This window comes from Bradysia coprophila, unplaced genomic scaffold (genome assembly GCF_014529535.1).
Source record: "Bradysia coprophila strain Holo2 unplaced genomic scaffold, BU_Bcop_v1 contig_350, whole genome shotgun sequence".
Lineage (NCBI taxonomy): Eukaryota > Metazoa > Arthropoda > Insecta > Diptera > Sciaridae > Bradysia > Bradysia coprophila.
In genome coordinates, this window is record NW_023503608.1 from 2,155,585 (window position 1) to 2,180,299 (window position 24,715).

General features: G+C 34.3%; 3 protein-coding genes across 4 annotated transcripts; 2 read left to right on the forward strand and 1 right to left on the reverse strand.

Annotated features, from left to right (window-relative positions):
* Positions 1–6,016: 6,016 nt before the first annotated feature.
* LOC119080077 lies at positions 6,017–17,657 on the reverse strand. Of its 2 annotated transcripts, XM_037188297.1 has the most exons (5): positions 16,945–17,657; positions 9,791–9,883; positions 9,611–9,699; positions 9,190–9,549; positions 6,017–7,016 (listed from the first exon to the last, which is right to left on the reverse strand). In XM_037188297.1, exons 1-5 carry the CDS (start codon positions 17,060–17,062, stop codon positions 6,870–6,872), a joined length of 807 nt encoding a protein of 268 aa, XP_037044192.1. In that variant the 5' UTR covers positions 17,063–17,657; the 3' UTR covers positions 6,017–6,869. The 2 variants fall into 2 exon arrangements, with proteins under 2 accessions (XP_037044192.1, XP_037044193.1); XM_037188298.1 differs by lacking the exon at positions 9,791–9,883 and having other exon boundaries at positions 16,945–17,630.
* On the forward strand, positions 11,022–12,283 carry LOC119080107. The gene is made up of 3 exons (XM_037188337.1): positions 11,022–11,305; positions 11,379–11,908; positions 11,967–12,283. Exons 2-3 carry the CDS (start codon positions 11,671–11,673, stop codon positions 12,149–12,151), a joined length of 423 nt encoding a protein of 140 aa, XP_037044232.1. The 5' UTR covers positions 11,022–11,305; positions 11,379–11,670; the 3' UTR covers positions 12,152–12,283.
* On the forward strand, positions 14,027–15,111 carry LOC119080095 (ERI1 exoribonuclease 2-like). The gene is made up of 3 exons (XM_037188320.1): positions 14,027–14,361; positions 14,437–14,804; positions 14,882–15,111. The coding sequence occupies exons 1-3, from the start codon at positions 14,271–14,273 to the stop codon at positions 15,050–15,052; spliced, it is 630 nt and encodes a 209-aa protein (XP_037044215.1). The 5' UTR covers positions 14,027–14,270; the 3' UTR covers positions 15,053–15,111.
* Positions 17,658–24,715: the final 7,058 nt, after the last annotated feature.

Below are 24,715 nucleotides of genomic sequence, written 5' to 3' on the forward strand. Positions count from 1 at the left end.
ATTTTTTCGTTTGTATATTCCACTGGCCAGAATGTTGACACCAATGCATAGCAACACAAATACAAATACAGAATTTTCGTGCATTAAGTTTCGCGAAATTTTCGTGTTGTTTATGTATAACAAAAAGCACATAGCTAAAGCTACCACTGAATACTTGCACGTAGTTCATTTTATGTAGATATACACTTTAAAATAATATCGTATATGCGCACAAATCATCTATATACCGGCAACATACAAGCGGTTGATTTGGAAAACTTACTACATTTCTACACACCAAACCACATTATATTCACACACTCACACACACACACACAATCATTAAACTGATATCTTGAAATCTGCATTTCACGAAATAGAAAATAGGAAAATATTTGTATATAAGGAAAAGCTATCCGGCAGTATAGATAATTGTGGATCGTGTCTGTAATTTATTAATTCGAATAAAAAATCTAGTGCCTTCGGTTTTTATATGTAATAGCAAAATGCAACAAGCTTCTTCTCGCCATTAATAACGTTCGAAGAAAACGAAGTAACAGATCGTATAATTCATATGACATAAATTATTATAATACGGATATAGTAGATGGAAAGGGGAATCATGTGCATTAATAGTCGATATGGAGTTGTAAAACGAAAATTGGTAGACTGTTTAGTTTCGGTATCAACGGGTATTAAGCATAAATGTAGTCACATAAAAAACTGTTGCGCTAAGAATGGGTTAAAGATTGATGAATTATCGGAATAAAGACGACTGTTTGGCAACGTATAGTTCAACGACTTTTTTATATTCCATTTATGAACTTTACGTTATATATTGTTACTTACAGCGATGTCAATTCAGAAATTGAAAATATGAAGGTATGAAAGGCAGACTGTTCAATTTTGGAACTGAAATCACTGCAAGTGTATGTGTGCGGACAGTCACAATGAACAAAGAGAGTTCAAAGTGGACTTAAGTCCTAAATAAGCCTTTTTTGCAGACAAAAAGTTCAATCAACGGTGTGAGATTCAATGCATCTTTTCATGGTACCAGGTAGAAATTTTGACAAATTGAGCAATGCTCAATGAGCATGTTACATTGTCATGATATGCTTTGCACTTTATAGCTGGTTTCTTCAACATTTCAACGAATTTGTGAAAAGTCTGGAATTTCACAGTTTGTTTTCACAAATCACAATATGTAAGATTGTATTTACACCTTACCCAACCTTTTTTTGTGATATACATTATGGAAGGTTAATATTATAGCAAGAAAAACCTTCGAAACAAAAAACTCCCTGAGAAATACTTTAATACCACTCTAGGCAGAAGGTTTTTTGCTTCACTTTTACATCAATTGAAGAAAGTTGTAATGCAAATTCAAACTGCAGCAAGTATATGAGAAAGGGGACCTAACAACCTCAGAGCTCAGAGATTACTTGCTTAAAGGATGAGATGGGGTTTCACATTAAATCTACTACTTCTGCTTTTACTGTTTGATGAAAAATCCTTAATTTGGCATAACTTTACTATATACTACACACTGGAACTGTTTTATATTCTCTGTCCATTGCAGATGAAAAAGAAAACTTTTTTTTACGAGTATGGTACTATATGGTACATACCATTGCCTGAATTGCCTCGGTTTGACAATTTTAAGCAAAGAGAAAAATTGCACACATAGACAGTTTCAATAAAATTGCCTTTATTACTCCATGTGTCTACCGAAGTGTAATGTTTTCTTCAAGTGGCATACATTTGATATTCCAGAGGAGTTGTTCAATTTTCCTTCATTACTACATACTTCTGCCCTGCTTGTATATAAAATGGTTCGTTTTATGTTTCACGGTTCGGCGGAAAGCAGAAAAAAAAATTGCGCGTTTATTTATCCTGAATCTTTGATAGTTATTGATGTTACCGTCAACATACATAATTGTTCCAATCTGACAAATAAATAGAAATGAAAGAGGAAATATGGTTTGCCGGAGAATTTCCATTAAATTTTATTTTTTTTAATTTTATTGGAATGAGAATCGGAACTGCGTAGACATTATGCCGAAGTCATGTGGATTTATAATGCTTTTGCTAATATACAATTCTAGTAGAGGAAACGGCGGAAAAGTACTATAAAATACAACGATTCCATTTTGAGTAATTTCGCAACCATAACGAATGACCGATAAATATCCTTCGTATTTCTTTTCACTTTTGGATTCGTTGGGCATTGCCCGGCAAGTTAAAAAATAATGAAATTATCTTTTTCCTGTTGTCAGTGCCGCAGTATCCAGAGTGTAGTCAGGTTGAAATAATGCGATAAAATAACTGAAACACGTTCGGTTTTTTTTGGCTGGAAATTACGTAGACTTTAAATATGCAGTTGGTCTATACAGCCGGTGTTGTAATGCTTAGCGTAGGGTTAGGTAATAACTTTTCGAGATTTCCTCTTATCCGTGCCGAACACTATATTTTATGAATTTATTATTTTTATACCACTCAGCATCATAATATGCAAACTTTAGATGTGTCGGTGGCATAAAACGTTGTATGAATCTCAGTGCGAAGTACTTTATTAGGCTCACGATGTGTATTATGACACACGGCCTGTGGCCTCGTGTCATAAGTACACATCTCGATCCTAAAAAAGAAGTTCCCACTCGATGTCATAAATAACTATTTTGGATATGCACATGTGCATGTACTTATATGTTTACCACCACAGACTTAATAAGACGTTGTTGGTGTGTATTTCTTTATTACTGTCTGCCTGCATTGACCTTATAGAACCAGTTTGTCATCTGCTATCGACAGCACGAGACAAGAATATAGCAGGATTCCCAAAAGAAGTAATAGATTTTATGATTTTGTTGAGATACGTTTGCCGTTTCTGAAAAGCTAAATAATCTATTATGTGGGCAGAATGACTTGGTTAGCACTTTATATGTATATCATATTTGCAGGGACGTCAGTGAAATTTAGTCATGAATTTACTTCAGCTGTTTAGTCAACGTCAACTCATACAAACAAAAATAATTTGCTTACTAATAACCTTACTTTCTCTACTCAAATGCGGTTAGAAGATGTCGTTTTGTTGACGCTCTCTCTGATGACAGTTCAGGTGAGAAAATATGTATTTTCAAAATTCTGGATAAAAACGCGCGTATGAAAAAGTTATTTAAATCACCAGAGGCGAAAAACGATTTTTAAAAATTCGATGTGTATTCGTGAGCTGAGAGGGTATTCACGCCGTAAGTGAACCTAAGATTTGAATTTCAAGCGATGAAAAAGTGAACCGAAATAGTACATTGAATGACAAGGGGCGAAAGTAAAAAAATTCAACCGTGTGCGAGAGTTGATGCCCGCGCCGAAGGCAAGGGCCTCAATCGCACAGGTTGAATTTTTTTACTTTTGCCCCGAGTCGTTCATACTATTTTTTTTGATACCAACATCGAAAGTTGATACGTATCGCAAACAGCAGAACAAAATGTTGAAATGTGAAGGCATTTAGCCAGAAAATGCGGGGGTCCAGGGGGCGGCAGCCCCCTGGTATATCAAAAATTTAATTATTTAGCCATCACAACAACAACACACACAAAAATTAACAAATAACTAACAAATCATTCAGCGACAAAAAGTATCAACTTCGTATGTTAATTTCAATAAGAGCACTGGCGCACGCTTTATTTCAATTTTGATCGCAGTACACTTATTGACAAGAGTCGACTATGACATTATGTAGTCGACTTTCGCATTATGTATATTGACTTTCGCTTTATGTATTCTTTCTTTCTCCCCGCTCAAACACATAACTTGCATTTTTTTACTTTCGCCCCGGATTTCGAGGGCGAAAGTATCAACTTTCGATGTTGGTATCAAAAAAAAGGTTTTTCATGCTTCGGGGCCGAAAATGAGGGCAATTTTTCGAATTTTCTCGGGTTTCCGGCCCTCTGCATGAAAACTCACATGTGCACCTGTTTGGGACGGTTGATTTAAGGCACTTTCGCTTGTAGACCTCACTTCGTTCGGCCTACAATCCGCGAAATTGCCTAAAATCAATCGTCCAAAACAGGTACACAAATGACTATTGAATTTCGACCGCACTTACGGTATGAATTGTAACATGAGAATGCGTGTTTGTTAACCGAGGTTAACCGAATACTAAATATGCGAATTCGAATCAAAGCCGAATATTCGATGAAAGGCGAATGCAAAATTATGTCTTCACATCGGGTAGAAAATAGGAAATTCAAACTTAAGCGAATTTCGGCCCTCGCTTCAATCTGGCCTCAAAAACTTTCACTGTTCCCTGGATTTTTATTATTATTATTCCATTTATTTCAAGAAAAAAATAGAGGTTACAGTTTCCTACTTCTAATTACATAAAGCATGATCAAAAAAATTAACCAAAAAATATTATACAGAAAAGGAAAAGTTAGTCTGCGTAGCTTCAATACGCAATTTTAACTATTCAAAGAAGCTATTCTTACATATTCTCCGAATTCTCGTCATTTTTTCAAAGACATTTTCATGTGAAAATGATGAGGAAAAAATAGTACGATTACGATCCGAGGTAACAAGACTTGGAACTTGTATACTTACTTTGTTCATACCCAAACGCACTTCAAGCATGAGTGGTACTCTAAATATGGTACTGAAACTATATGTGTATTATAACAAAAACCAAACGAAATAAAAAATCTTTTTTTTTTCTCTATTTTCTAACTCTTTATTGAGAGAACTCTCGTATAAAACTCCTTACGTCTTACATCCTTATAGTCAATTGATATGATTGGTATGTAATTAAATTATCGATAAAATGATGATCAAGTAAATGAGAATAATAATCAATGACGGTGAATTGGTGAATTTTATTTTCGGCCAACATCCACTAACGACCTTTCAAACAGTAAATTGTTTGATGTATAAATATTCAGTTCAGACTTTTCATGCGGTAAGCTTTTTTTCATTATCGCTACATCGAATAAGTAATTAACTATGATTATAATTGTTGCGAGTTAAGAATTTTATTTTAAGTCAAGAAAAAAGAAACTATTTCACGAAGTCGATGGAACAACTTTTCTTCAATCGATTTTTTATTGTAAGCCAAATATTGAGAAGGTCGTGGACAGTATTTGTATAAAAAACTATTTTCTTCCTTGTTACCAAACGCTTCAAACTAATCAAAATAAGCATTCGCTTAGCAGCATCTAAAATTACTCGTTCTGAATTGCATTGAAACCGCTTGGAACATTTCAAGTTAGACTTGTCTTAGTTCCGGTTTTGACCTCAGGACCTCACCTGGTATGACCTGAAACCTGAAATTCATCAGTTGAGGTTATCCGGCTAGGTTTACAAGAAACCTGAATAGAGATTACCACAACCTGAACTTGTTTTCAAGTTTAGGTCTTGCCTCTTCAAATAAAACTCGAATATGACCTGAAAAATTAAGATTTTCAATTTGAGGTTTCAGGTCGGGTTAGTCTTAATTTGAGGTTCTGACACTGTAATATTGGAAAACCTACATAATTTGACCACCACAATTCCAGAGTAATTCTACAAAATTCTTAGTGCTCATCAATATTTTGTCAGGAATCTAAAGAAATTCCAAATAATGTTTGTAAAATTCCAAGAATTTCGTTAAATTACACAAATTTTGGTCGTTAAAAATTAGCAGGCTTTAACATCAGCATATTTCGTATCGCCACCATTCCCACATTTTTGGCTTTTCCAATTAAAATGCGATTTATGAGTTACATCTATGACAAAAACGTCAATTGTTGTCCTTTTTCTCATCCGATTTACTAGACTATTTATGCTGAAATGACCTTTCTTTAACAGGCAAATTATAAATCAAAAATCGTTACATCTACTAAACAACAAACACACCAATTCGAATTTCAATTATACACTTATCGGTATGTAATAACACCACCCAATTCACATAGCATACACACCGAAAAAAATTACAATAAAGGAATAATGTTTAGGAGAGTTGAGATTAATATTATTATTAAAATGTTTCGAACAAAAAAAATTGTTTCTTGTTGAGAGGGGTCGGATTTAATATAACTTTAATGAGCTTTTATTGTAATGGGAAAATATTGCTGTTATTTATCGTAACATTAATGCGTTTTGATTTTATTTTTGTAATATATATTCCGTCTTTCGGGCTTTCCTTTTTTTTTCTTTATGCATAAATAATCGAATGATATTATGTTGTGGTTTCATGAAAGAAATAAAATGTGAGAGATGTTATCGGCTTCACGAAGTGGTCAAGAAATTACTTAATACATTTTCCACTGTAGCTTGTAGAGGTGTTTCGTACAGCGAAACTTTCCTTTTTCAAAATACAATTTGATTGGCATGTATTATGGGACTCATATTATGGGTGACCTTTGGATTACATTCACAGTGACCACACAATATTTAATCGGGGGTGTTTCAATGTGATTGTTTCAATTATGATGGAAAAACATATTTTGTGGATCATGAAACCATTCTAATTGAAAACTTTTTTCTTCTTTTTATTAATTTTTTCATCGAGACGATGAAAAAACAATATATTTTGAAGTGAGTGTGGTGAAGCCGATATATCATCGTTTCATCTATTTTCAAACATTTTCTTGTATTATAATTAAGTTTAAAATTAAATTTAAATTAAAAAATACTAAATGAAAATAATTATTAAGCAAAAACTGCAAAATTAAGGTAAAAATTTAAGAGATAGGAGGTATTATGTAAACTGTGTGCGTTGTGTGTGTATATCAAACAAAGTGCTAAAACATAATAATCGTAGGAAGGCACCCTTAGATAGTTTGAATACTTGTTTTTCATCACTAACTAACACTGTTATTCGTACACGTAGTATAAGTTCCCTATTCTATGTTAATTTAGAGTAATTTTACTTTGCTCAACGTCTTTTCGTGAAACTCCAAATAACGACGATTGCTGGATCGGCTGATTCGGAATCGTTCCGGCGATGTGGGCTTTGGGGGTGATGTTGGTTCACTTCGGTTATGCACCGATTTCAGCAAAATCTGTAAGAGAAAAATGTTTTTTTTTTTAAATATTCGATCGATTATAATTTCTAGAATGTCAGTTCATAAAGGTTAGAAGGTTAGAAGATTTGACTCGCCGGCTCAGATTTTCTCTAATTAAGTGATGGGCTGCCCAAAATGACAGTATTTTTCCGAAATGTCTTGAATCGTTAGACCGACATAATATATCTTGGAACCTAGCCTTAGGAATCAAACAATTTTTTTTTTAATCGGTTGAGAATTCCTCCAGTTACCAGTATTAACAAAGAACAGAAAATGCTTCTTTTTAGAACTACTTCCAGATGATTGAACCGATACCACCCATTTTCGAACTTGACCTGAGGATTTCAATGCTTGAACAAAGAGCAGACTTCAACAAAGAGAAGAAAAGTGGTACACGTACAGTGTATTTTCTGTTGTAAGACTCATGACTTCCAGTCAAGGGAACCAAAGAACTTTAAAGAATTTAATTCCCTTAAAATAGGCACTGATTAGGGGTCGTATTTTGTAAAAAAAATAATTTTATAAATAAAACTGTGCATTTAGAACAAATTCATAATATAACAATATGCGTAGCATGCGTCCAAATATGAATCCCCTCATTGATCCAAATTAACCAAATTCTTCCTCAACGAAAATTCGGAATTCCTTCGGAAAACGAACAATAGATGTCTCTCCGAATTTTCGGAAAGGAAGAATTTGGTTAATTGGGGATGGAGGCCAATAAATAGAGAAATAAATACAAAGAACAGTGTCACCGTACAGCTGGAAGCTTATCTCTTCTATCTTAATGTTTACGAATTATGTCGATTTAATCGCATAAATTCAAATTCTATTCAAATTTAACCCTATCCGGGAATCAAATAATGTTTCGATGGTATTTACCGTGCTGTTTTATCAGATAATTATTATATTAAAACGGACCAATCGCATCGAAGAAGCATTGCCTGGTAATTCTGTTATTAGATTAGATTTTTTTTTGTGGAATGTATTTTGCAAGCAAATTGACGCCGTAAGTGCGTTTTAGAATTTTAAATTAAAGTGAACGGGTAGGTAAAGAATCTACCAAAAAAATTAATTTCAACGCTTCCATATATAATATGAAAATGGGGCGATTTAACGATGTGCTACCCTTTTTTTTGAAATTTTTCAACGAATACAATTTAGGATAAAATTACTTTTTATTGTTCACTTCTTAACAGAGTTTTTCCAGGCCGTTCTAATGTAAATAAATAAAATCTAAAATATCTTCGAAACAGACGTCCTATCGAACGCCTGTAACGGTAAAACAGATACAGATTTTGTTCCATTGACGAGTTGGAATATGACCTAGTGGAAGACTTCACAAAAGGCCTGACAAAGTATGATACTGCATCGATCCACTCTGTACAAAGTTCATCAACTGCACATGGATCACAATAGTCATTACTTCGTCATTCTAATGGAAATAGGTATACAATTTTTGAATGGCTGGTTGCATGGCTATCCTTTGTATTATACTGACTACTTCAAAATGAACGACATTCCGTCGAAATTAATTCAATATGGAAATAAAACGACCTCCGAACTATTTTAACATCGTCGTATCAACGTCAATATTAATTTGATGCATACTGAACAATGAACAAGTTCCTCAAATTAATTTAATAAAGGCTGACATCGGCAAACATAGAAATTGTAATAATTTTCTACTTTGCACATTGTAATCTAATCAAACAATAAACTGCATGACGGTCATTTTGTATATAGAGTTTGTCCTATTGAGGGTAGTTGAATCAACGTAATGTGTGGACTGTGTGTTACTATACGTATAGACCGTTTTCACTTAGTTTATTGTTATTGTCACTCACAAAAGGAACAGGAAATCAATATGTTACAATGTTATGCAAAGTAATTTCAATAAATTGTTTTTCAAAAAAAAACCTTTACCTAGCAGGAGGGTGAATTATACTGCATTATATGCACACAAGGGTTAGACGTTAACCATCTATCGTTTTTTTTCAAATGTGAAGAAAAAAAAATGTTCCGAGTGATTTGTGGGCTATATATTGGCCACATACACGTACATCTAACTATACGTCGATGCTATCTGCATCGCTTGTTATACTATCGCCGAGTTTACAGTTCAAATCGATAAAATGTTTTTCTTTTTCATGAATGTAATTGAACTTACCTTAAACACTATATAACCGATGAAGATCAAACTGAGTGACAGGAAAATCAATCCGGGCGGTGTTGAGGATACATTCAGTGCTACAATTAAAACGGCTAGCTGCAGGTATGCAAAGGCTACACCAGCGTACACACAAATGCTCAAGTAGCCATACTGTTTTTGCTCTTTACTCAATCGGAATTTCGTAATGGTTTCGAGTAGATTGCTGATCTCAGGCAGTTCCGGTTTTAATCGATTCTCAATGGTGTCATCGAATGTGTGCTTGGGCACATCGTGCGTTGACTTGATGTTGGCGAAGGTGCAGCGAATTCTGACCAAAAATCCACTTTCATTTGTTTGGAGCTTTGCTGAGCTTTGTTTCTGTTAGCAAAGGAAAATTCGTTCAGTTTTTTTTCGTTAAGTTTTAGAAATTATAATTCACCTCAATTACAAGATTCAAACCGAATACTTTCGCCAGCAAATCCAGTGACCACAGCATGACCATTGTAAACACTTTGAAAGTAGGCAGAGCTGCAAAAGAAATGTTTAAATTTAACTACTATTTTGAAAGAAAATCACAGCAAAGATTAAAACACAAAATGAAAAGCACAAAAAAGCTTACCTAACACAACGAAAGCTACATGCATCAATGTTCGGGAATGTGTTATAACTTTTTCGAACAATTGAGTCAGCGATTCTTTGGAAAGCTTTGAGCCTGTAAACAAGAGAAAAGTCGTTGTAAGAAATTGAGAAAAAATGAATGAAGACGATATATGGGAGCCAGAAAGCGTCTTTACAAAAATTTCTCCTCTAAGTACAAGATTTTAGTAATGCTGTATGCAACATCAGTTCGTTTTTACGATGAGATGAAAATTTCGGTTTTCATACATGTAAAGCTTACATTGTAAATAAGTTGAATATTTGGTTCTTCAATCTTCATCATCTTCATGTAGTTATGAGGTAAATATAACGATTAGAAAAGACATTGTCGCCTCATTTCATTGTAACAATCAAAGACGTTATAATGATGTTAAAGATCAAATGAATCGGGACTACCAGTTCTTTAGGCTTGATTTCCACATACCAAAAAAGTGCTCTGTGTGAGAGACAAAATTGATTTTCTTCAATTTTTGCTTTGTTAACTTGACAGCCTGCTCTCACGGAGTACTTTTTGTTGAGTGGAAATCATACTTAAAACTTAAATTTCATCAAATTTACGAAGAGAAAAAAAGGTTTTGGGCTTGCAAGCGTCTTAAATCTATTAAGATGGTTTGTTGAATACAAATTCCCCTAATTATCTATGAAGACTGAAATAAACGAGCCATTGAGAAAATATTCAACACGCGAAAGACTGAAATGTATAATTTTAGAAGAAAACGGTGCACTCTTTCACTGAATGCGACATTGATTTTGTACATTACGGTTTCTAAGAAAAGTTTGGTGGTCTATCCATTAAGGAAGTCTATATTTAGCAAAGGAACATCCAACAGTTACAGAACATTAATTTTGTCTCGGAATGTAAAATTTTTGCATTTATTTTAATGGTTTAATTTAAAATAAAATGGAGACGAGTGATATTTCTTAGCAGGACATTTACTCTTCCAAGGATATCATGTACAACAATGTGTCACTTGTTACACCCACGATGTTTCATAATGAAATAACTGGTACACCCGATGAATGTGTTGTCTCCAGTTTCATTAGATTCACTATGTTTAAAACGTTGCGCGCTATATATGCAGCAAATATGTCCCAGTTGGTAATATAAAAATGTTGTATGCCCATGACTTCGGTTTTCGTTTCTACTGTGTGCACTGTGTGTGAGTGGTGTGAGTGTTCGCTCCAAATTGTTGACAGGTTGTCGACAAAACAATAACAACAAATTTGCAGAAGTCGCGTTCTTGCATCATTTTAGGAAATACGAACACGAACAGTTTATAAAAAAGCGTGTACGTAAAAGATAAAGACAGTTGCTAAGCAATGTCTCAAGCAGTGAATAAGTCAGCAATTAGCGTTCTCGACGAATTTTGTAAAAGAAAAATTCAGCCACCGGCGGTGTATACATTCATTTCGGATGAAGATGCATCGAATTTTGTGTGCACAGTGAAATCGTTCAACGAAACAAAAACGGGAATAGGTAAAGCCTATCAACCACTGACTGACATAGAATCTCTTTCTCGATTATAAGAATCAAAATTTGTAATTACCAGCCAAATCAAAGAAAAAGGCGAAGCATATCGCAGCTCAAAATCTCATTTACGCAGCCTGGAATCGTTCAAATTTGATTTGGTATTTCTCAATGTGTCGTCGCTTTCTGTAGACGAAACTAAAGTTAGCAGCTCAACCACGGACGAAAAGAAACGAAAGGCAACAACCACATCTGTCCCGGAGATCAATTATGTTGGACAATTGTTGGAGTATTGCACAAAAAGCAGACTACCGCCGGCTTCTTTTGAAACGGTCGAATCTACCACGAAACCAGGGAATCTGAGTGAATTTTGCATGAAATGTACGGTGAATAATATCGAAAAGCTGGGAACCGGTCCAAATAAGAAGCAAGCAAAGCGGATAGCCGCACTGAAAGTGTTGGAAGCAATTAAGCTGGAAGAAACGACACCGAAAGGCGGTTCTCAGACTGATGAACCACCAGTGAAACGATTAAAGACTTCTGATAGAAGTGAAGGCGCCGACGTTTTACTAGCAGAGTTAGTGAACAGTGTCGCTAAGGCAGAAGCGAAAGGTACCCGGTTAGACGATAATTGATGTTTGGAGTTTCTGATCGAATTATTTATTTTTAGTGCCACCGAAGGCAAACCTGATCATTGACCATTGTAATTTGTCCACTGATTCTAACGAAGATGATAACAGTGATCAGTTTAGTGATGGATGTGCAGCCGATGATTGTGACGAAATCAGTGACACATTCGACTTGTACTCGACTGATTCGAAAAGTGATTCAAGTGGAACGTCAGAAGACTGTTAATTCTGGCGCAAGCATTCTGCATATGGGCGGAATTATTTAAAAAAAAATTATTAACAGTCTGTGCCTTCCGCTTGTACATAAAATGTACAATATTGATAATACTCAACACAAATAAAGATTGGATGGAATTAGTGGGGTAGTTAATTGAGACCAACACGTTTAATTCGTCAACCTTTCTGCTGAACATCGAAAAAAAAACTGGACAGTTTGTCAAGGGAACCAGTCAATCTATTCTAATCTGCCTTATAACTACATTTCAACCATAATTTTACTCCAACACGGCGACAAACTAAGAAAATCATTAGGGTGATCATTGATCAAAGTCTGTTGCTTCCGAAAACTCTGCAGAAAAAACTTTTAGAGAACTTTTACACAAATTTACTAGCCAAGTTTATAACAAACGCACATTCATTAAGTTTCTCCTCCTTTCGTTTCCGTAACGAGTTTCGAACATCGAATGATTGTATCAAGATACCATTGCGGACATATATCTGATCAAAAGGTTTTAACAAGGGAGAGATTCATTTTATTCGTAGCTCGATTCGGTAATATCAGATACATTTGATACAATCAAAGAAACGAAGCTAGTGGATCATCTTATTATACAACGAAAATGGGTAATTTTATGTGTGCGGAACAGTACAGAAATTCTTTACCAAGACGAAAATAGTATGTTACATACCAAGGATCAAAAAGGTGTGTTTTAGACCCAGGTGGTGAAAACGTCCAGGGATGGAGCGACGCGAAGCGGAGCGGAGACTAAGGATGTTTTCACCACCGTGGTCTAAAACACACCTTTTTGATCCGTGGTTTGTATACTATTTTTCTTCCTGGAGTACCAAAGTCACATTCCGAACAAAACATAACAACAAAACTGAACAACATACCGGTGCAAAAGCATTCCATATTAATGCCGAAAGTAATCCGTATGAATGCCTAAAGAAGTCCGTTCCTTGTGCATGTATTCTCACAAATGTCGAAAAATAAGCAATCTGTAGGAATGCCGAAAGACATCCGAATGAATGCCGAAAGCAGTCTGTATGAATGCTGAAAGCAATCCTTATGAATGCATTGTCACAAAACACTAAAAACATTACATTCGCGTACATACAACAACTTGACACATTTGGGAAAGAATAAAGATAGGATCGAAAATGACATAAGCGGGAATGAAAATTGAGAGAAAATAGTAGGGGAGAATGTTGCTCTTTCGGTACTAAATTTGGTGAGTGAATGTGACGGTTTTGGTACTACAGGAAGAAAAAAGATTTTTCATACCTAGGACCCGAAAAGTGCGACTTCGCACACATGTGTTGCCCAAAATGTTGGTTCGACTGTAAATTGATTTTCAAAGCCATGACAAACAACAAATCGTGTGTCCACCGTTTCATTGTAGATAAAAATCTCATCCCTACTGCATGGTTAAATGTTGCATAGAATGTTTGTGATGTAGAAAAAAAAGAACTGCAATAGTACATTGCGCATCAGGTTTTGGCATGTTGATTTTTTCAGCACTAGTCTGAATTTATTTTCTCGCCACGGACGTATGCTGATATATTAGTTAACATTTCGAAACGTGTAGCACACAATACTTCCTGCCAAAACCGAGTGTTGAAATAGACAAAAGTATTTGACTTGAAACTTCAGTCACAGTTCATTGCAGAAAAAATTTGTGAGGATATGACTCAAGCAAAAGTGAGCTGCCAAATAGAGTACTATTTTGTATGAATTGGTTTTTTACAGTGGTATGACACACTGTCAAGTTTCAGTACCCTATTTAGAGTACCACTCATGCTTGCAGTGCGTTGGACTTATACAAGTGTGGATATTGATATTTCGAACGTTTCGAACATTTCATAGTGACCGATGCAGAGATCGGTCGTATTTCAACTCTCCGTGGCAGAGATATTTACTATCACACAAACCAACGCAAGAACACAATTGCACTCGATTTTTAAAACATAATAGTTGTCGTATAGCTGAAAGAGGATCGTGTGTCTGGTGTTTATTCAAAGTGCGAATGTGTTAACGCCTAACATTTTTTCGTAATTTGATCCAGCACAAAATATCAACCGAACAGTTTGCTATTTCATTTCTTTAGCAGTACATCGAGAGTGTCATGGCTGAGTATTTGATTTGTCTTGACTTTGAGGCAACTTGTTACCCCTCCAAAAATCAACGAAATAAAGGATGGTATCAGGAAATCGTCGGTAGGTCACTTGTTTTTCGGACAACCATTCTGTGATGTTAAAATGAAAAATCTAACCCCACTGTGTTTGATCAAGATATCGGAGCCGCATTGATAAATCTGAATGACGGTGATATCGAAAGCGCATTTCAATGCAACGTAAATACAACTGAGTTCTTCCTAACCTATGGTTGCAAGAAAAAATTGGGTTTGGATCAAGACTATCTTGACGGTTGCCCCACGCTTCCATCTGTGCTCGGTCGTTTTTGTAAATGGACGAAATATCTTCGAGATGAGCATGATTTGATTATGCCATGGAACAGTCGTTCGGACTATGAAAACACGTACTTTTGCACATGGTCCAATATGGATTTGGGCTACTTTCTGCCGAACGAATGTAGCCAAAAAAACATTTCCTATGCGAACTATTTGAAGTACTGGATAAATGGACAGGAAATATTTAATGTGAGTTGATCCACACTTAATACATTTTTACAGTGAAACGTCAACGAACACATTTTTTTTCTTCGTTTGCATATTAGGAATATATTTTCGGGAGAAATGCGAAACTTCATGACGCTGCAGACTATGTGGGAACAAAGATTGTTGGTGATGCACATGGTGCGGCCGATGATGCTAAGACTCTTGCGTATCTGATGCACGATATTTTCGACAATAATAACGTGAATTTCGAGGTGAAAAGTTGCCGTTAAATATGTGAAATATTCAGACGAAAAACCGGAAGTTGTGCTCGAAGCACAGTGAAAATTCTTTTATAATTTGGTTGAAAAATATGTAAACCGATCGCGAAATATTATAAGGAAATTTCATTCAGATAATTTTAGTTTTCATATTGTGTATCAGTTAAAAATCGATTCCATTGAAGCAGTGAGCCAAGATCCATTAAAATCCATTAAAAATTTGAATCCATTAAAAGTGCTAACGAAGAGAAAGTTCGGATCAGTTAAATCAAACTAGCCTTGAGCGCAATTTAAAAATGAGAGCGAAAATTTAACTGGTCTCGAGGTCAGCTGTCAAAAATTTCTTAATGAAAAGATTAATGTAAAGCTAAGCTCAGTTTAAATTTGTATGAGATTTCTCTCATTTTGACTTGTGACTGATCTTCACTCTACATTAACACGGCGTTTTAACTGGTCTCGAGGGCAAACGTAAAGTCAAAATGAGAGAAATCGCATGTTAAATTAAACTGAGCTCAGTCTCAACATTTTATTATCGTTTATGAACTTATGACAGCTGTCATAGAGGACCAGTTAAATTTAACGTCTTATCTAAAAACCGAGGGGAGAACACTCCGTCAAATATAGAATAGACTGCAAAACTGGTAATTGAAAAAGTGTAAAAGTACAAAGAAAGATTAGAGCTGAGTGGATCCAAGAACTGATATGTCCTTCTCAATTCACGCCTTAAGTGCCTGTAATTTGAATTTTAAATGAACGATTCGATGAAAAAGTGAACCAAAAAATACATTTCAACGCTTCCTTGTATGAAAATGACGCTACCTTAGAAAGACCTCCGCACTTTCCATTTTGAATTTCGACCGCACTTACGTCGCGAATTGCAGCGTTAAATACGTATTCTCATATTGAGTGCGTTGAAATTTAATTTTCAATTCTGTCGCATCCATTGATTCAATCTAAGTTCAAATTGATAGGAGCAATACGGCGTGACTTTATGTATCTTATAAAGACAAATTTTACATGGTAATGAAGGATTTATACAAGGTAGCAAAAGTGTGGGAAGCTAACTGTTCATTTTTTTCGACCGGCTCGATCATTGAGCATCTGCTTTAACGTCCGTTCTGTTATCTTTATCATTTTTGCATTTTATTTTTTCTAATTGACAGTCGAATAAAGACTCATTAACACGGGAAGCAATGCCGTTTTCTTCGACTCTAAAAAATTCAAATCTTTTTAGTCCTACTTTGAAGATATTACTTTAATTATATATTGCTTAGGTAAGAAAATTATGAGAGATTCTGATTAGAATAAAAATTCCTTCATCTCTCTTTGTCAGACCCATTTTTCTATGTAGACGAATCGAATAGGATTTCAACTATTTTCGTTTGCTATATACCTTTCGTATATGCATCCATGGACACATAATATGGGCATGTATTGGAATATTCAACTTTGATCTTTGTTTTTTTTTTCTAAATACTGTGCGGGATCAAATGTTCAAAAGACAGCTGTTCATTAAGTCTATTTTATGACTTATTCGGGAATGGAAATAGTTTTATGCATGGGTAATACCCATTGGGTATTCTCTGTGCTGGCGAAGTGTGTTACTTAAAAAAACAAGAACAAAATTACTCAGCATCGAATGGAGTTTTTAGAATAAAAATGTGTGTTTCGTGTTCTGAATAATGGAAAAGTAACGAGTAATTTCAATTATGTTAATCCTCAAAATCTAACATCCGCTCATTCATTCGCAAGCAAAGAAAATAAAAACCCTTTTCACACAACCAAGAGGTTTAGGTGACGAGGTACAAAAATGTTGTCGCAACAGGTATCTTTACACTACATCGACTGGTTGTCTCAAAATGTTTCTGTGTAACTAAAAAAATTATAATTTAAATGAAACCAACCTGCTAAATGAAATTGATATGTTGCAGAGCACTTCAATTTCTGAAACGAACTGCTCCGAGCTAAAATGCTTGCACGTTTTGATGTTGACAAATTTGGTGTAACTTCCAGTGAAGACATTTTGTAAAAAAAATATTTTATTTGCCAGAGATAATGGATGTTCTTCTTCTTCCTTTTTGTCCAACACACAGGTTTCTTACGAACTAATTTTATTTATTCACAGGGATAATAGCGATCACAAGTAGTTTTTTAAGGTTTTAAATCGATACGATCATTTAAAAAAAGCAAGAAAATTCAACTGTTTAAAAACAATTATTAAAATTTTTTATACAATTCGTTCCTTCTTCGTCTCGATTTTCGTTAAATTCTTTTTATGAATCTAAATTATAGTCAATGCAATTATTTCAAATTTCAATTTATTCAAACTGTGACCAGCCTCATCCTTTGGATTCCTTTTAATTGGCGTCAGGTGCATATCACAAATGAAATTTAAACAACAAATTCAAAATTGTCCAAAACTCTGTAAATGCAATTCTTTCACACAATAAAATAGTTCTAAAATTAAATTAGGTAAAATGCATTGAATGAACACCGATCAAAACAGCTGAACTGAAAATCGTTTGCTTTTAGACTGTTTACAATCAACCGACAAAATTCGACTGAAGAGTACTGTAAATTATCTTGATGTTTTATAATACATTATATACACATGGAAAAGAAATCACTTTTCAGAGGATTTTGTCAGTGTTTGATTGTAGAGGAGCTTTGGCCTTTTTTTATTTTTCCATTCGTTCGGTTTTTGATGGAGTGGTAGTTCCAATATATAATTATGTTTTTGTTTTCTTATTTACTTATTTATTCGTATTAGTTTCGTAATGATTTTCATGATTTTCTCTCGAAAAATTCGCGGTTTCAAATTATGATTTTGTGGTTAAGAAAAAGAAGGATGGAACCTTTTTTTCGTAAACAACTTTTTCTCTGAAATTCACTCATTCCTTCACATATCTTTACCTACTTATTTAGGGAACAAAGAAAATATGGAGAGAATTCGATCAAAAATCACAAATTTGTAGAGTGATTCTGACGGGTTTTATAGATAAAACTTTTCGTCGACCGATTTTCCATTTCTTCTTTAAAAATTCTGCTGTTCCTACAACTAATTTGAATCGAAAAATGTCGACAGATTTACCTCGGCAAGAGTCTAATCTACTTCGACGTATGTATTATGCACTTGATAATCGTATAAAAAATGTTCCCATTTGTTGGTGTTGAATTTTATTGAAGAACTAAATTGAGACATAATAAAGTAATTGAGAGCTTGTCTAGGTGTTCCCGCTTTCGGGAATATTATGAACCATAAAATTTTCCACGAGTTTTATAGTTTATTGAACCGTTTTTATGTTCTTGGGTATATTTGTTATCAATAAAACTGAACAATGACCTGTGGTTTATGCGGTCTTAGATAATAAATTTACGTTAAAACAATTGAAGTAAAAGATTTTGCAAAAAATAAAACTTAAGATTAGTAGAAGAATGTCGTTCGATTTGAAAGAATCTTTCTATATTTGGGCCTGACCGTGTAAATGTTTAAATGAATCATGTACTAATTGAAACCAAAAATTATGTTAGAGGTCAATGTGATTTCACAAAAAAACTTATCAGTTAAACTAAAAAACATTTTCGGGTGTGACACGAAGCACAAAAAATAATCGCGAATATTCATTTCGAGTCCATCTATTAATAAAGATGAACAATCGGCACACAACAAGAAGACAAATAAACAAATTTTTTAACTTAATTCCATATTTAGTAAACATAAAATGTTCTCACTGAACATAATGTGTCACAAGATAAAGCTTTCGAAGATAAACGGTCATCGCTTTCCATCTTGCTGTATGAGAGTTTTCTGTCTTCTGTCTGATATAAGAAAAAATTAGATCGGACAAAGAAAAGAAACAACTTAAAAGCATCAAGCATCGATGGCACTACAGTTTTTTATTATTAAAATATGCTGCCTTGACATGCTACGAAACCCCCATCCCATTGAGAGTAATGGCACTGAACCATAGTAAGATTCTTTTCACTATGAATAGGTATCGAGTATATATTTGAGGAAGGCCGGACACTGATTCCTCGTTCACCTCTTTACCAAATACTTACCAACACCTAGCAGCTCTCGAATTTTATTTCTTTTCATATTGTTAAGTACATGTACCCAAATAATTTTTTTTCATCCTACTGTTTTCCACATTTCCGATTTAATGTACTAGAGATTCAATTTCATCAAGGTCAAGTAGGTTAGCGATTAATGTGTATAAATAAATAATGTAACCGACACTTATCCAGAAATTGAACGAAAATAACGCCGTAATAATTCAAAACAGCAAAATTTGTTGGTATATCAGAGAGTCTTATAAAAATATTAAAATTTCCTTTTTTTTTAATATTTATGATTTAAGAGCTATCAAAGAAGCTCTGTCATTTCGCACGATAACCTGCATGGTGATTGTGTATTTTTTCTGTTAAATTTATTTATCACCGTTTCTTTGCGAAAATTAGTAATGCTGCTGGCATGGTTTCTGAACGGCACTTGAATGCGGCTGATAAGAATCGCTAATAACCCCACGTTACCTAATACTCAGTGTCCACGTTCAAGTGTGTTTTCAATTAATTTTATTTTCAGTGAAAGGTTAAGTGTACTTTTTCTTATCGAATTGAAAACAAACGTATCTATGGTGTCCGTTTTATAATATTTGGGTGTTGGGAGATTAGTAACTGGCATAAAAATATTTGTTTGAGAGACAGGTATTTAACTGATTAATGTGAGAAGCACTGAGAGGGGTGTGTTAAGGCACTGCACTCAGAAAAAAGGATTAGCTCTGGTATTTTTCCGGGCTTATTCTGCAACGTGTATGATAAATGCAATGAAAGCAAAGGTTGGCTATGAATCTGATGATGATTAACGATAAAACTCAGATGAACAGTAGTATTAGACTCGATAGTTATTATACTTTAATTCCGTAAATGATTAGTTGAACTAAAGTTAAAGTATGGGTAGCCGCTCGATCTAGTTCGACTGAACTGCTTATGATATTAGTAAGATCTTTCTGTCTCATTTGCTGAGTTTTAGTACCGACGACGTTCCGGAACTTTCCAATGTTCCAAATTAACTGGCAAAATTTTAAATCCACGTTCAGCAAATTCGCGTTGTCATTTCATCAAATATAAGTTCATGCAAGTCAAACATTTCATTGCAAAAACTATCTTTATCATGTATGATTGTTGTCGCGTCAGGACATTCAGCAGGTTCAACTAATAAATAAATGATCACGAGTACATCATCACCTTAAAAAATTCCACATTACATTTCCGCAAAATGTTAATGAGCTGATTGAATGTACTTTACAGTAAATGTAAATATAAATCGAGAAATGTAAACAAAATTTTACCGCCGACGATGCAAAGTTTGATAACGTTCAGATAAACCTTTTATAGACGACTATATCATATGTTATAGACAACGACGACACCAATTAATAATGAGCTAACACAGTCTTATATCTAGACAAATTCATGTCACAAATAAATGAAGTAAAAGATTTGAAATTGAATTTGTCGAATTAACGAGATCAAATGAAGTAACCGATTTGACACTGTTGTAAAATTTAGTACCACTATACTCGAAAGTTAATCGAGGATGGGCACCAGTGCCTCAACGACAAGATCAGAATAGCAGCACTTTTCTGATATAACACTGGTCGGCGCCAAAGTCTAAATTAATTATGATTGCCGTCTGTGAAAGGCTAATTAAAATAAAATTTTTACTTTGCATAATCCATTAACAATTTTGCAATGAGAGCAATGTCAGATATATAAAAAGAGGGTAAGAGGTGAAATGCACTGGAAATGTACTGATATAAACAAGAACGTGAATCATATAATGAATCGAATGCCGGCACTCTGTCGCTATGCATTATAATTTAACCTGTCAATGAGAGGATCCAGATTGTCCTTGAAAGAGCTGGCAGTATCAAATACGCTGTAACCATGTACCTTTGTCTCTCATGTACTGTTAAGGATATGACTCTTGATTTCCACTTACCAAAAAATCACTTCGTTTCCTCTCCGTTTACTCTTGGCCTCTTACTAAAGAGGCGTGGTTTAACTCAACGGATAGATTATTATTTTGGGAGTTTTCTTTCTTTTAATTGAGAAGCAGGAACCCAGATCAAAGATCATCCCTACTCACTGACTTCACAACTTATGTAAGTGAAATTTCCTTGTTTTCGTTAAGAAGGCGTAAAGACATTTGCCATCTCATGATGGTACGCACATCCTCGAACTTATGGAGACCTCACCACTTCTATCATGGAAATTTGCTTGTTTTCGGTAACAAGTACAATAGACGGTACATCCTCATATTGGAGTTCATAATACCCGTAGGTGCGAAACACTAACCTACTGTTGAAGAATTGGAACTTCTGGAGAGCAACAAATTTTTCGAAGACTTTGAATATACGCGGCATTTACAACAAATGAAGTAACAGATTGTATAATTATACCGGTATATTTACACTCACGATCGAACATTACATTCTAATGATGAAACACAGTTATACACCTCAGTACCATCAAGAGAAATTCAATTAGAATGTCAGTTACATTTTGGTTTGTGTTTTTTTTTTCATTTCACATTTTTAATTCCAACTGTTTTACGCCACATTGAACCTTTAAACGTTGCTTTGATGTGTCGTATTTCATTTCCTATTTTTATTCCAGTTACACCACCAGCACAAAGTCGAGAGTATATAAACGCATTCTAGCAGAGCACACATCCATCTCGAAAAAGGTCTATAAAAAATTGAAGACCCACGTGCATCGTTGCAGCATAGAGTATACCCATATTAAAGGTTCACGTGAACAACTCATGCAAGCAGCATGACTTTCTTCATGTCGAAGTCGAAGAAGAAGAAAAAAAAAATTTATACCAAAACCAAAAACATAATATTTTATGTGGCTATCTCTCTATAACAGTCACACTTAGTTTGTATTTACTTTAATTTTTCATTTTCAGTTTTATTTTCAAATAGAATTTCTACTCGGAGTCATTTTTGATGAATGTCAACGATAATAAATTCAGATAAATTGACATGAGTAGACAAAACATGGTTTTACTGGATCGAGAATAGACGAATACGGACTACGTACGGGTGAAGTCGACAGCATAATTACCATAAATAAATGTTTCAATGCGCGCATCATGCTCAATGCATATTATTGACAATCTCTAATGCCATCATTATATCGACTCAAATGTTTACTCATTCTAAGTAGGTATTTGGTTATTTTTAAGATTTAATCTTCGTCTCTTGCGTTTAGTGACTGAACTTTGAGTTGATGGTAAGGATATAGTCCAATCGTTATCTCTTGAAGACAATTTATGATTTTTAACACTCTATAGTCCAAAGCTGTTTTTTCCTGGTGAAAAGAGAGAAATTCGTAATATGAGTTAGCACAATTCGTTCTACATGCATCATGTCTTCAAATTTCAAGAATTGGTATTTTTGTTTTATAAAGGTAAACAGTTAACGTACCACAGTTTGATGCAAATCTAATACTTCATTTGCTTTACCCATCTTTTTATTATATAAGAAGACCACATTAATCGTCGTAGATCTTTGCTTAATTTTGTCCCTGCAGACGATAACAGATGTTCATTCGTTTCTCAACAGTCATGCTCCTATTAGTGCATGACTGATATCAAAATCTTTTTATGAGCGTTTGAATTGTATTAGTAAATACTCCATATTGAATGATGGAGTGGACACATGACTTACAATTGACCAAACTTCGCCATAATGCAGCCGTTTATAACTATTCCACAAGAATAATTTGTTATGGCTTTCTATTCTGTTTATGTTAGCATCTCAAAGAGTATAATGAAATCGAATTTAAATAGTTTTTGTACAAAGTTCGATCAATAGGTACGTATTTATCGCTCTTTTTGGAAGAACTGGCAAGCAAAAAGAAAAAGAAAAGCCATTTACCGATTGAGTACATTCCATATCCTCCAAATAAAATTGGAGTAGCTAATCTGTTGCTACTTAAACTTACTTAATGAGTGTAAAATCAAAAAGCCAAAAATTTAATTAAAAAAACATGCAGATAATCTCCCACTCGTTAATTGACAAACAAACAAACAATTTATTGATAAAATCGGCCAAAAATAATCTATCCACCGGCTAGACAAAACACCATTTCATCAGAATACAATTTATTAATACCAAAAAAATGCGAGATAACCCATTTCATAAAACGCACGTTGCATGTTACTGAAAGTGATATACCAAGCAACAAAGTGATTCGAGTCAAAAGAGTCACAAAATATAGAGCGAATAATTGAGTAAACGTGCCAAACACATCGTAGACTCGTGCTTAAATAATCTTCGATTTTGTTTTTCCGCTGTTTTGTCCATGGTTTAGCCAATTGGTTTGACATGTTACATCATGCGAAATTTGCACAATGTTTTCGTTTCGCAATCTACAATAAAACGAAGGGCTCTCGATACCATCTGTTATCGACAATACGACAAAAATAAATAATTAGAACTAGCGAACGTGGACTTATATAGCAAAATACATGTTCAAACAAATGAAGTGAAAGATTTAATTTTATTTTATTTTTTAGGTTTAGCTGAATGTTTTATTTATTTGTACAGCATTCGAACAAAGTAATAATTTTGTTATGTCGAAAATACTCATATCAGATTCGTTATATCCTTAGTATGTGAAATGAGTGAACCAGGCTAAATTTTTTTCCGAAAATTTGGCTAAGGTATTTTCAAAAAAAAAATCCTATTCATCCGGACCACATTTTGTAGTAGACGATTCATCGTTCCGATTTGCCTGTATCTCAATCTTTTTTTACAACAACAATATGTCTGTAATACTCTTACACTTGAAAAACCTTATGAAAGAAATGTAGCAATTTTTCTATCACCGGAAAATCCATCGCTGTAAACATATCAAACACAACGAAAAGTGTTAATATCAAAGTCCGCTAGACGGTCTTATCTCCGAAGTTTATTGAAGTCGTAGTTTATGTTTTATATTATGTAATAACTTGTCTGGTCTTGAGTAATGAAACGATTTTTTTTGATAGGATTGTGAACACATTCACAATCTAGTGAATACTTTTTCGGAATCGATTAATCATCAACTTAATTTAGTGCGCAGCTGACATAGTATTATGAGATGATGAAACTTTTTTGAAACGACAAGCCATTTTTTTCCCACCAAAATGTTGCCCCTTCGCATGAATTTTACTATAAATTGGATTTGAGCTCAGTGGGATAAGATAAGATAAGTTTGTTTCCGGGTGCGCATTTTCCAACAATTCATTAGTTTCCAGCTTGTTGATTCTATGCCCTATCTGGTATGTCGTATTGTACATCGTTGGAATCGTGCTATGGTTAGACTGATGATTTATTTAATTCCTTGATCTTGTATTGCTTGTGTGGGCAACCAATGAAACGATTTGTTTACGGAATTTTGTTTATTGTTTCCCCTTGCATTCGGTCGTCGTTACCGATCATAATCATGATTTATTTGTCTGATTGGCTTTCAGATTCAGTCTGATTATGTTTTAAACCATTGTCTTATGCTGCCTGTTTGTGAGATACATTTACCTGATTTACCTGTGAAGAATTTCGACTTGATCTGACTCTTGAAACCAATTTATGGAATCTTAGACTTAACTCGACTGGATAATTT

What these genes read in the sequence shown, in the direction of transcription:
- LOC119080107 (XM_037188337.1), top strand. Translation starts at nt 11,671, where the DNA reads ATGAAATGTACGGTGAATAATATCGAAAAGCTGGGAACCGGTCCAAAT. An exon ending in CGCTAAGGCAGAAGCGAAAG is followed by an intron (nt 11,909 to 11,966) that starts GTACCCGGTTAG and finishes ATTTATTTTTAG; the next exon opens with TGCCACCGAAGGCAAACCTG.
- LOC119080095 (XM_037188320.1), top strand. Translation starts at nt 14,271, where the DNA reads ATGGCTGAGTATTTGATTTGTCTTGACTTTGAGGCAACTTGTTACCCC. An exon ending in ATGGTATCAGGAAATCGTCG is followed by an intron (nt 14,362 to 14,436) that starts GTAGGTCACTTG and finishes TGTTTGATCAAG; the next exon opens with ATATCGGAGCCGCATTGATA. An exon ending in ATGGACAGGAAATATTTAAT is followed by an intron (nt 14,805 to 14,881) that starts GTGAGTTGATCC and finishes TTTGCATATTAG; the next exon opens with GAATATATTTTCGGGAGAAA.
- LOC119080077 (XM_037188297.1), bottom strand. Translation starts at nt 17,062, where the DNA reads ATGTCTTCACTGGAAGTTACACCAAATTTGTCAACATCAAAACGTGCA. An exon ending in GTTTGAATCTTGTAATTGAG is followed by an intron (nt 9,550 to 9,610) that starts GTGAATTATAAT and finishes CTTTGCTAACAG; the next exon opens with AAACAAAGCTCAGCAAAGCT. An exon ending in TCGGTTATATAGTGTTTAAG is followed by an intron (nt 7,017 to 9,189) that starts GTAAGTTCAATT and finishes TTTCTCTTACAG; the next exon opens with ATTTTGCTGAAATCGGTGCA.